The 13,357-nt window shown below is 38.1% G+C and overlaps 1 protein-coding gene across 1 annotated transcript in view; it reads left to right on the top strand.

The window, feature by feature from the left end:
* The first annotated feature begins 4,859 nt into the window (after positions 1 to 4,859).
* LOC135080261 (dnaJ homolog subfamily C member 13) overlaps positions 4,860 to 13,357 on the top strand; it is a 45,324-nt gene continuing 36,826 nt past the window's right edge. The window contains exons 1-10 of the mRNA XM_063974947.1: positions 4,860 to 4,981; positions 5,349 to 5,698; positions 5,955 to 6,301; positions 7,390 to 7,525; positions 7,936 to 8,054; positions 8,437 to 8,583; positions 8,621 to 8,767; positions 9,647 to 9,746; positions 11,534 to 11,706; positions 12,204 to 12,411. Of these exons, the coding sequence (XP_063831017.1) occupies positions 5,360 to 5,698; positions 5,955 to 6,301; positions 7,390 to 7,525; positions 7,936 to 8,054; positions 8,437 to 8,583; positions 8,621 to 8,767; positions 9,647 to 9,746; positions 11,534 to 11,706; positions 12,204 to 12,411 (1,716 nt within the window). The 5' untranslated portion in view covers positions 4,860 to 4,981; positions 5,349 to 5,359. The remainder of the gene's footprint in view (positions 4,982 to 5,348; positions 5,699 to 5,954; positions 6,302 to 7,389; positions 7,526 to 7,935; positions 8,055 to 8,436; positions 8,584 to 8,620; positions 8,768 to 9,646; positions 9,747 to 11,533; positions 11,707 to 12,203; positions 12,412 to 13,357) is intronic.

Below are 13,357 nucleotides of genomic sequence, written 5' to 3' on the forward strand. Positions count from 1 at the left end.
GACAACACAGGATAAAATTCAGTGTCTGTGGAATCTTGAACATTAATTTTTATTTCTGTTGTTTTTAAATTAGTTTTTAAAATGTCTTTATATTCCAGCATATGTTTATTGTTGTCTGCTTCACAATTAGCACTTCTGCTATGAGGCACTTTCAGCCCAGTAACCATGCTTGTTTTAAGCGCTGCAGTAAAGTGCGTGATAGTGGGATTTCTATTGGTTACACTGTGTTGCCTAATGATTCCAAATAAGTTTTCCAGAGAGTCTTGGTTAAACTGTCTAAGGTTCATATATTTAAACCCTTCATTCTTTAACTTTTCCCAAATATCGTTTAAGGATTTGATAGATATTTGATATCCCTTTACGCATTTAACATTTTTTAGTATCGTGTTTTCTGCTGTTATAAATTTTATGGTTTTTAACTTATCAGTATAAAAGGTCCAAGACTCAATGTGATTACTTGATGTGGAAACATTTTCCCGGATCCCTTTCTTTACGTCATTTAAAGATGATGGACCATTTGTACAATCAAATAGTTTATCTAACTGTTCAATCACAAATGCTGTATCATTGCAATCAGAAACTTCTTTCCATGCCATCATTTTTAAAATAGCTGCCACGGTATTACTCAGAGCATGCGCAGCATACTTCACCCTCATCTTAGTTTTGAATGTTGGATTTACAATGGTACTATTCAGTTTTTTAAAATTTAAAAAATTTCTGTTGTGTTCTTCTGCAACTACCAAATGCCTCCATTGTGCAATTTTTAAATCGAAAGACATATTTCCACTTTTAAAGAAATTGTTTCGTAATGATTTGAACAAGTGAGGGATGTCATCCCAACTAATATTATAAATGCGAAAGTAACTCTGTCTGTCTGTCTGTCTGTCTGTCTGTCTGTTACGCTTTCCCGCTTAAACCTCGCAACCGATTTTGATGAAATTTGGCATAGAGATAGTTTGAGTCCCGGGAAAGAACATAGGATAGTTTTTATCCCGGTTTTTGAAACAGGGACGCGCGCGATAAAGTTTTTCTGTGACAGACAAAATTCCACGCGGGCGAAGCCGCGGGCGGAAAGCTAGTAGATTATAAAAATTTTGTCATTATTTACAGAGAAAAAGTTGCTATCTATGCCTTGTCCACAGTTTCTTTTTAACATGTTAAGAGCTCCTATATTTGTAGATCCCTGATCACAAACTGTTGTTAGAACCATAAATCCGATTTCTTTTAATTTTTTGATGATGTCCGATATAATTTTTGCCAGTTTTGCTGTTGATATTGTGCCTTCCACAAAATAGTGCGCAATATATTGTTTGTATTTATGTTTAGCACCCTGTATCATAAACACTAACGCATGGTCTGCAATTTTCTTTTCTCGTCCCATGTTCTCGCCCTCACCATAATCCACGTAGCCATCCACTTTATCAGCAATTTCGTTATAAATTATCCGTTTCTTTAACGCCATCTCGTCAAATATTAACGAGCAATATTTATTTTCCTTTGGCATACTTGATGCTTTTGCCTCTAACATATCAATTATATTTTTATTTATACCAGGCTCCATTGGTATATTTTTTAAAATCCTTTGGAGCGTTTTAGTGCTTGGTAGCGTAAACAGCTTTTGCATATAGCGGTATGCTTTAGGGGACCGTTTAAATATAGCCAAAGCATATATTTTGTTGGCTAAAGTCCACCTTTTTCCTTGTGACTTTTTTTTGTTATTCTGCACTACATCCTTTACTAACGATGTCAGCACTTCCGAATCTAACTTGTCTAAATTCACTCTTGACTTCGCTATATTCCTTATTGTTTTTTTTGCATTTTGTAACTGTCGCCAAAGCCTCTTCTCTTTAATTGTAAATGTTGATGAAGTGTCTGTAATAAAAACATTTCCATTAGTAAAAAAAACAACATTAAAGCAAATTGAATTGAATATTGGTTAATTAATCAGCAATTTTACTTAGTTTTTTAAATTAGGATGTTTTATCTTACCTTTCATTTCAATGTTTTTCTTAGGTCTTTTATAACTGTGGACTAATATTTCTGCCTGTGCATCTTGATGGCAAATGTTTTTATCATCTGAAATATTATAAATATGCAAATTAGTTTAAAATTTATTTTGTTGTTTTATGAAACATATTATTTCCAAATCAATCAATCATTATCAAGTTTTAAAAAAATGCAAAGACAGGATAATGATAGCTCTTCTCATAAAATATGAAGCGTGGGCCCACCTTCAATAACAATGACATAATATTAAATTAAAGGCATTTAGAGGTTTTAATGTTCTGCATTCTGGATGCAGTCTGCGGGTATGTCAAGACAATCTGTAAGTGGTCGTGATAAGGCAATCAGTCACGTGTGCTTTGCGTTCTTTGTTCGTATCCGCACGGTCAAATAGCATTAATATAAAATGTACAGAAACCTAGAATGTTGTACATATAAGTTCATTTTGACCTGACTGCAGACTGCAGAACGCATCCAGGGTGGCATTCTTTAGTTTGAGGGAAGGCATATTTTAGAAGGTAAATAATTAGTTTGTACACTTACCATGAGTAATGGGTTTATAGGTCATATGTTCTGGTGCATTGGAAGTAGAAGGAAGAGGTTCAAAAGTTGTTTTCGCAGAAATACCAGAATCTGGTATATCCACAGCTCCCAAACATGTTGAATTTAGTTGTTTGGTTGTAGTTGTAAGGGGAACTGAAAGCAGATAATGAAATGTGAATTGGGTAATAAAATGTCATGTTCTTACCCAACTTTAGGGTACAATCAGTCTAGTACATGTCTTGCTCACATTAAAAATTACTAGCTTATAAATATTATTAAACTAGCTGACCTGGCTAATTAATGTAGATTGCCTAAAATTTTTCAAATTGGTCCGGTACTTTTTTTGAAGAATTTGTATTACACAAATTACTAAAGTCCCTCTAACTCAACACACTAAGCTAAATTGTGTTACGAGTGGGTTTACTACAATATTCAAGCTGTGGGGTTCTAACCCGCACTTTAGGCTATCTTGGCTTCGAGTTACGGAGCCGATCAAATACAAACAAACAATTAAATATTTCCTTTTTATATTATTAGTATAATTTTAGATAAACATACCTCGTTCAACTGGATTTGACTTCTTTAGATAGATATAATTAATAATTAATAATTAATAATTGATAATATAGATATAATTAATAATTGAAATTATATATTATTTATTGATAAGCATACAACACATGTTTGTGGTTACAAAGAAAGAACCTTGTTAAATTGCATTCGGTTGGTTTGTTTTGGAAACCAAAGAAAATTAATTAAGACATCTAAATAATTCAGAAAAATTGATAGTAAATTAAATTTAAAAAAAATAATTGAAGTCATCATCATACCTGTCTTGAGGTTTTCTTTATTGGAGTCTTTTACATGAAGAGGAAACTCTGTCAAAACTTCATCTGGCAAGATGGGATTGCTCAATTCCAGTGTTGGAATAGCTGAGTTCTTCAGCCGAGTTCCTTTGGCATTGAAGGATTCAGGAGTGAAGTGCCCACCACAAACAAACTTCAGTTGGTGTAACTTTTCAATAGGTACATATGCTAAGTCTTCTATGCCAGCATTTTTAACCCACATTCGACAACTGAAATAAGAAATACCTATTAGAAAAGAAAAAGAATAACAAACTGAAATTTATTCATCAACTAATTTCTTTTAGTATTGTTATGCAATTCATTTACAGAGTACGAAACAAAATACTGAAATTAAAAATTGGTTATGGTTATTTACTGTATGATTAAAAATATTAATCCCAGCCTTTAAGTTTACACAATCAGTAAAATTATCTTGTAATAAATGAGTGTTATTAGAAACTTACCGGTCAGAATCCAGAGGAAACCTACTCAAAAGTAAGGGTGATCCACCACGACTTCGCCTCTTATTACAAATAACGCACTTCTTGTTGTTTCTACTCTCCATTATCAGTAGAAGCCTAAAATGAAATAGGTATTAATTAAACAAAGCCTATAATTTCTCTCCAACCAGTGTCAATGCCCTGGTTCATGCATTTACCAGTTTTGAAAGTACATTTACATTTTCATCACATAGGGTTGTTTTTAATGAATAATAGATTTGTAATAGATCTAATATTTCAAGTAAGTAGATAACATACCCATTAAACAGAAAAGTAAATAAGAGTTTAAACTTCTGTAGAAGTTGAAACACAGCTTATTTAAAAGAGTCTCTATCTCACAAAAAACATAACACTGAACAGCAAACTTTATCACGCCCGATACGGAGGAACTTAATCAACTCAACGTAAACGACAGAAAAGTTTATTTACAGTAATATTGCACCAAATCTGAGAAAATAACTTCACACGAATCAATTCGCCGGTTAAAAACTCAAACTCAATTGACAGACATTTTTTTTCATTTGTCAAACTAACAATACTACCAACATAAGGACACTAACAATTATTTTTAGTATGGTGGTATTGATCCGCGGGTTCCCCTGCTGTAGTGAAATCAATCCAAAATGCACTTTATTGCTTAAGGGATAAGGTTGTATATCAATTGCTACATATAGAGACTAGTTTTTGAATGAGAAGTGTCTACCCACTGGCTGTCGTGTTGGTTCAGTCCGATTACTTTTCTCTATGGTCCGAATCCTATGTATTACTTTTCTCTATGCACCTATAGAAAATTCACAAAAAATATTGTAAAGTTTTAGCTAGGTTTGCTAATTATCGCCTAATGTTAAAATTTGTATTTTTAGTGGTATCTTTATTTCAAATAACAAATAGACCACACATTGATTAAAATAATTTGATAATTAATTTGAGCTAAGGCAACATTTCACTTTAGCTGTCAAAAACGCGAATGATTTGTCGGTCCCTTTCATAAGCTCATCGTTTCGAATTTTGTGATTATTTTGTTTATTATGTGGCTTATTTTTGATACTAGATGAGGCGACAGAATCTGTAATATCTCACCAATAAATTGTAAGTATTATTACTGTTGTCATTTAGCTTTGTAAGGCCTAAAACAACGTTGCTTTAGTCCTTGTTTACACGTCCACAGCGCCTTGTTTCCCGATCTATTTACAAAGGGGAGGATTCGTACTGATTAAGTATTGGTTGCCTGTTTAAATGGAATATCTTAATTCAGTTGTCATAAGATATAACTGATTCCGATTGCAAACTTCGTATTGATGCAAGGATCAGCAATATGCTGCGACTTGCCTACACCTGACTGTTATTTTATCATGAAGCAACCCACTTGCTCACAACTGTAAATTCAGCCCCCTTTTCCCGTATTTGCGCAGTTGGAATACGGCGTAACAGAATAATTAATGTTTTCATTTTTCAGGCGATGTTAAGATGATTCCTTTGAAAGATAACCAAGATGTGGCTTCTTTCCTCGTCACGAAACACTCTTGGAAGGGCAAGTACAAGAGAGTATTCTCGGTGGGGACTCATGGAATCACCACATACAACCCGGACCGTCTGGAGGTGACCAACAAGTGGCTGTATTCGGACGTGGTCACGGTGGCCTCGGCCAAACACTCCAATTCAGCCTTTAACCATGACTTCACACTGGTCATGAAGAAAGAGAAGAAAGTGGATACTATGAAGTTTTCCTCTGAACACAAGTGTCTGATTCTGACTGAAGCTTTCAAGTACAGGCACCTGTTTGCTGAGAAACCTAAAGATGTTTTTGTAAGTTACCTCCTTTTTAACTTATAAACTAAAAAGCTTTTATTTCCAGAAAAAAGTTTGACTACAATAAATAAATTCTTTAAAAATATTTGTTTTGCTAATTCTTGTGGCACCCTGTGTGGGCAAAAGCCTCCTCCATCTTGCTCCACTTTTTCCTATATTAGGCTAGATCAAGCCAATTTTTGCCTTTTTAACTTATGCATTTTAAATTTATTAATTTTCTTATTAGAATCTGATTAACAATCCTATATTTCAGAGATATCAAGCATACAAACACCACTGGAGCGGGACTCGTCTCCCAGTTGTGTTAGAAGTGGGCCCTTGTGCCCTAGAGCAGCTGGATCCTTCCACTCACACCTTACTGGCCAGCTATCCATACCATGACATCCAAGGCCTGTTACAAGTGAGGGATGTCCCTGGGGGCATAGTCCTGGCTGTGGGAGGTTATAGTCGGCTTCATCTCTTCTCCAATGCGATGGAGCATCAAGCAATCATTAACAAAATGCTGGAGATGGCCAGCCTAACACTGAGTACAAGCATAAAAGTTCTCTCCACTATGATTACGCTGAATGACTACCATGATCAAAGATTTGGGAAGTACAGGTGAGATAACTTACTAAACAAAAGTGTATTCAATAGGTTTTTGGACCACGCAGGTCCTGTAAGACACATTTTAATTTAGTAGCATAAGCATATTGCACCATGTTTCTTCAAGTTTTATTATTTGAATGAACATAATGATGATGAAGTAACAAACAACAAAAGCTTGTTCTTATTTGCATACTCAAAAACAAATAGAGAAAAAAAAAAGATTCTATAAAGATAAAACATTTTTCAAAAATATTGCAAACAGCAGATTATGTAATGCAACAAATACCTAATGTATAACTCTAATGTTAATTAATGGTAATGTAGTTAACTTAGTTCATGATTAATTAAAACAGCTAAATAGAGTCATTGTCCATTTTCGTCATGCAAACAGAACAATGATTCACATGACCTTGCAACTTATCTATTTAATATGATGCTATCACTCCCTAGTGGATCAAATTATAAAGTTTTGGTTTTGATGTCATGTATGTTTTTGTTACCTTTTAATTTAATAATATTCACTCCTAAAATGTGAAAAGAGATGTCGTTTTAATAGTTATTTATCCACATACTATAAAATACTTCTAATTACAATATCATTTAGAGGATAATTTAGTTTCCTTTTAGATATTGTTCTATTTTGTTAGTCTATTTACGAATCAATAAAAAATGTTTACTCTTTTACCTGATAATTATCCATTCTTTTCAATATGGTTTATTTATCCGAAATAGTATTTGAAATCTTTTACCGCCCGTTATTTCGTCGCCCAGTGAAAATATCTCGCTCTAGCACATTACGACAAGCCTAGAGGGTTACTACACATACAATAAAATCATTCTAATTACAATATAATTTAGAGGATAATTAAGTTTCCTTTTAGATATTGTTCTATTTTGTTAGTCTATTTACGAATCAATAAAAAATGTTTACTCTTTTACCTGATAATTATCCATTCTTTTCAATATGGTTTATTTATCCGAAATAGTATTCGAAATCTTTTACCGCCCATTATTTCGCCGCCCATTGAACATTATCTCGCTTTATCACATTATGACAAATCTAGAGGGTTACTACATGTTGTTTTATTTGTTATTTCTAGTGGGGACCAGCACCAGACGTCGCTAAGCGAGTTTATGGTGCATAAGGTGAACCCCGCGCGTCACATGGAGCCTATGAGACGTACGATGTGTCTTTCCGACACCTGCATTCTGGAGAGGGATCCTCAGACTTATTCAGTAAGTTAGAAATGAAAAATCTTTTTCATTTATGCTTGAATTTATAATCAGGCGCATAAAGTAAAGCGGTAGTAGACGCGCCATATAGCTCGTAGAACTGATGGCCTTAGGAGCAGTTCTCTCGATAGAAGTGATATAAACAGGCCTTTACTCGATGGACTGACGACGTGGTGAAGATTGCGAGAAGCGCCTGAATTTGGGCAGCTCAGGACCGATAGTTGGGAGGCCTCTATCCAACACTGGACCTCAGATGGGACTCGAAATCGCAACCTATTTACTACTGCTACAAAGATGCTAATCCGAGTGAGCTAGCGTCGCAATGGAGTCGATTATTTTCAAATAACACACCAGAAATCTTATCTCTACCTGTCATATCGACACCATTTCCTCAAATAAACCGTTAATTCTAGGTGGTGTGTCTGCGCCCGTTATGCGACGTGTTCGCTTTAGTACGAGACCCCGAACATCCTCAGAAGTTCTCCATCGAATACCTCAACGGCCAGACACGCACGTACCTCGCGGGAGAAAGGTCAGATTCTAATATAAGAAACGCAAAATTAATTTCAAAGCATTAAGTTAAATTTATTCTACTTGTAATTGAACAACTCTCTTTGTTATATCATCGTTGTAACATTGTAATCTGTATGCATTGGCCTTCATATTATCAGTTACTTCACAGTTTACACTACTCATTATGAGCTGCTAAGCTGCTTTACATAAGACTGTATTTGTTCAAGCTTGGCATTAATAATAGCATGAAATAACGACTAGTATAATTTTAAAACGTGGTGAGATAACACTGAATGTCACTGAAACAGCTAACCTCGGACCGTATTTGATCGCCAGAGTGTCATAATATCTTCTCATATCGGAATACAATTTTAATTTGGTCCTTATTCCCACGTGCATAGGGACGCGCTGCTAGCCTCTTTATTAGACGGCGTGCGCTCAGCGGGACAACGCGACGTGCACGTTCGCTCGGTGCCTACGCCGCGCGGGTTCCGTCTAGGGCCGCTGCATCAACCGGTGGACGAGGAAACTGAATCTAATCATCTCAGGTATGCTTTATTATCGATTTTATTCCCACGTGCATAGGGACGCGCTGCTAGCCTGTCTGTTAGACGGCGTGCGGTCAGCGGGACAACGCGACGTGCACGTTCGCTCGGTGCCTACGCCGCGCGGGTTCCGGCTAGGGCCGCTGCATCAACCGGTGGACGAGGAAACTGAATCTAATCATCTCAGGTGCGCCGTGTTCCTCTTCCTCAATGGATTTTTATCTTTACATTTTATGTAGTAAGGCTAAAGCCTATTAATCAATATTGTCATTTCTTGGTAAGTTCAATACAAACATAATAAAAAAAAACAGAATAGAAAAAGAAAAACTTTATTTAACTACAATGGCAGCGCAGAAACTGAAAACAAGAAAGAAGTGAATTTTATGTCTAATAAATAGCGCGCTCAGTATCCATCCGATTTGCAGAGGCTGCTCTTAGCAGTTTTGCCAGGCCTGTTCATCTCTGCGAGTTTACATCGAAAACAAAATACGCACGATGGCCCATCTACAGGATACTATTCGACAAGGCCTCACATACGAGCGAACATTGACTTACGCAAGCGTATTCTTGTGTATGATGGAAGAAAATAAAGAAAATGGTGTACTAAAAACTGTGCAGTATTTAACTGCCTAAATAATAATAAAAACACAGAATGTACTTTTTTAAGTTACCTCAAGACACTGAGAGGTAAATAAGTACTAATAAGTAGTTAATATTATTCATGATAATTCATGCTAAATCATGTATTTCCTTCGCCATTTTACGCAGTTTGGCACCTCACGTCACATCATTTTACCGAAGTCAGCCCTATAGCTTCGGCGCAGTGCCGATCACTGACGTTTGTCAACAAAATGGTGCTTGACTCTTGAGACAGGCTAAATTACACCATATTGATAATGACATTGAGCATACATTTTTTTAAATACCTTCGCGAAGTAAAACTTCTGTACTTAGTACTTATTCTGTGGTTTTGCTAACAACTGCACTGCATGTTATAAAACTATCACAAATGCTACTTTGTCAGGTTTGATTTTGATTCAATATCGATATGTTTTTTGTCCTGCAGGCTGTTTCAAAACCCAGTGGGCATGTGCCGCGCGGAAGTGATCGAGCGTTTCAACGCAAACGTCGGCTACAGCGGCCTCAACTACTCCGTCAGCCAAGACGTAAGCCCCGCCCCTAGCCGTAGCCCCGCCCACTGCCCGCTTGACTAACCGGCACGACAGACGAATATCAGCCGTATTGGTATTGTTATAGGTCTTTAAGTAACGTTAAGACAACTACGGGTCGAGCTAAATAGAGTCGTATCTGTACTTGTAATAGTTGCGTGATGATCAGTCCGTTAAAATAAAAAGTATGTACAAGCGACAGGACAGCGTAATTTTCTGTAAATGGGTGTTATTTTGATTAAAAAATTCAAGGTCTCATTTGAAAAATCTCTTCTGGACCACAATGTTGAATGCTATCGGGCAATATTGTATTTACACACGAGATCTCTGGGATTAAGACACTGGGCTTTTATTGACAAACAAAAATTATTTAAAAAGATTTTAATCTAATAAAGTGTCCGTTTTAGATGAAGCGATTGCGATAATAGTGGACTGTACAATAACGAAAGGGTGAAATCACAATGCTGATATTTGTCTGTCTTGTTTTCATACAATTAATATCTATTAATTTCATATTTTTCGTTTAAAGATAGTTTTTTTTTGTATATAGAGTTCACAATATTAACAAATTAGGCCTAATTTCATTTAAAATAAGATATCAAATGAATTAGTATAAAATCCATAGTTAATACATCAGTAGCCTTATTCACGTAACAAAACTTCAACGACAACAAATCGCTGAATGCTATCCTATCGAGTAATCGTTCTATCGAAATGACCCTTATGAATACGGATTTAGAGCTGTTTTTCAATGGGACGACTTCTGAACGTCAGCGAGATTTGACTGTCAAAATACGTGAATTAGGCCACTGAAAGCCCAACGTAAACTCGCTTGCTTTTGTGATTTGCTTTGCATCTTCAATTCACGTTTTGCTTGATTTTTGTTGCTCTCGACTGGGGTGTAACATGATGTTGTGTGCCCTGTAGGCTCGCCCCCTGTTGTGGCTGTTTCTTACGTGGGATATCGTAAGTCCCTCATGTTATTATTATCTATCCACCCTCTGTACACTTAGATCGGTCTTGGAAGACTCAATGCAGAATAATAAAAAAATATCAAAGAAGCATGACTGTGGTGATTGGATTTTGGTGACAGGTTTTTGCATGAACTTGAACTCTTTTCATTTTATTTTACTCGGTTCTCAATTTACTTTTTTTCTGAAAGTTTCTGAAAATGTCATTCAATAACTATAAATAGAAGAAAATTTTTATTATTCTGTGATCTATACGTATCTTTTCTAGAGACTCAACCGAATTCATAATTTTTGAAACGGTGTGGGATATGAAATTTATTTCATTTTTATCATCAATATTAATAAAATTACTAAACATAGACATATCACTTCACTTTTAGTCATTACAATTAATAGTTGATTTTAAGTTTCTGTAAATAGCCATCATTTTATTGCTTTGTAAAAATATGCAGATACCTATTTGTGTTTTTTTGAAAGTTGACAACAGGCCGCCTGGCCGTTCTAAAATCATTACATAAAAGATTGTACCACACTGATTACGCTAACACATGTATAAAATCAACATCTCCAAAATTAGCTTCTCAAAGCAGTTCGCAGAGAAAACAAAACTGTAACTGTGGTTAACAAGTATAAAAGATTTATACCTCATTGATTACAGCTTGATAATGGCTTCTCAAAGGTGTTCTGTCGAAAATCAAAATAAAAAATCTATTCAATTTATACCAACATTTGGCGCTTGTGTTGTCAATAACCAAAAGAGTGCCTCACTTATTACGTCATCACACACAATACCAACACACCTCCTCTTCTCAGAGGCTGTTCGCGGAGAACAAAGAGAAGCTGATTACCGGAGCCCTAACTGCTCTGGTCAGCAGTGCCACGTCTGGTGGAAGTCTACCGCCGCGGGAGTTGGAAGCGCAGTTCCATGCGTTGAGACGACTGTGCGCCAGCAAAGTTGGATTTGCTGCATTTACTGCTCTGCCGGGGTGAGTTCAATGACTTTTGTAAAGTTTAGTGATGTTGTGAGGTGTGACTTACTTGACCTACCATGTGGTGCACCTTTTTTGCCTCTCTCGGCTGAAAGAACTAATCCCACTTTTGGTTTTCACCACTGTAACTTCTGTCTGTACGCTACACAGGTGGGCTCAACTCCTTAGGCCCGGTTTCAACCAAGCGGAGCAGAGCGGAGAAGTATTTTGAATAATCAATCAGATTTCATTATTTCCAATTCTCTCCGCTCAACACCACGCCGCTGCCGCTGTCAAATTCTATAGAAAAATAAGTCCCCCCAACACTTCTCAGCTCTGCTCCGCTCCGCCTTGGTGGAAACCGAGCTTAAGACAGAAATGTGTAGTAGTGTGTTCCGATAATACAATGTCTTGACCTTTCTGATCCTGAATTAAATGGTCCAAATTTCGTCTAGCTTATTATTTTTTGACGAGAAACCTTGTTGATTTGTATTTGTAAGTTATCCCTTTCACAGGTTCCGTGAATGGATCGGCACAGCTGTAGTCACGGCACTACGCCGCGGATCTCCAGCTTGCTCTCACGCGGCTTTAGACGCGGTCTGCGCTCTAATGCAGCCCATGCACCAGGAACCCGACCTTAGACAGGAGCAGCTGAATAAGGCCAGCATGCTGTCTTCGGCCTCTTTCTTGGAGGGGCTGTTGACCATGTGGGCGGAGCATGTGGTGAGTCCTCCGTCCTTGTCTACCTACAGCGCGGGTGTAGTGACGTCACTGATGCAGCACGGGTGTAGTGACGTCACTGATGCAGCATGACTGTAGTGACGTCACTGATGCAGCCCATGCACCAGGAGCCCGACCTTAGGCAGGAGCAGCTGAACAAGGCCAGCATGCTGTCTTCGGTCTCTTTCTTGGAGGGGCTGCTGACCATGTGGGCGGAGCATGTGGTGAGTCTCCTTCCTTGTCGAACTATAGCAGTGACGTCACTGATGCAGCACGGGTGTAGTGACGTCACGGATGCAGCACGGGTGTAGTGTCGTCACTGATGCAGCCCATGCACCAGGAGCCCGACCTTAGGCAGGAGCAGCTGAACAAGGCTAGCATGCTGTCTTCGGCCTCTTTCTTGGAGGGGCTGTTGACCATGTGGGCGGAGCATGTGGTGAGTCCTCCGTCCTTGTCTAACTACAGCGCGGGTGTAGTGACGTCACTGATGCAGCCCATGCACCAGAAGCCCGACCTTAGGCAGGAGCAGCTGAACAAGGCCAGCATGCTGTCTTCGGCCTCTTTCTTGGAGGGGCTGTTGACCATGTGGGCGGAGCATGTGGTGAGTCCTCCGTCCTTGTCTAACTACAGCGCGGGTGTAGTGACGTCACTGATGCAGCCCATGCACCAGAAGCCCGACCTTAGGCAGGAGCAGCTGAACAAGGCTAGCATGCTGTCTTCGGCCTCTTTCTTGGAGGGGCTGTTGACCATGTGGGCGGAGCATGTGGTGAGTCTCCTTTCCAGTCGCACTGCAGTTCGGCTGTAGTGACGTCACTGATGCAGCCCATGCACCAGGAGCCTGACCTTAGGCAGGAGCAGCTGAACAAGGCCAGCATGCTGTCTTCGGCCTCTTTCTTGGAGGGGCTGCTGACCATGTGGGCGGAGCATGTGGTGAGTCCGCTCCGCCCTG

Source organism: Ostrinia nubilalis, chromosome 17, assembly GCF_963855985.1.
Source record: "Ostrinia nubilalis chromosome 17, ilOstNubi1.1, whole genome shotgun sequence".
Lineage (NCBI taxonomy): Eukaryota > Metazoa > Arthropoda > Insecta > Lepidoptera > Crambidae > Ostrinia > Ostrinia nubilalis.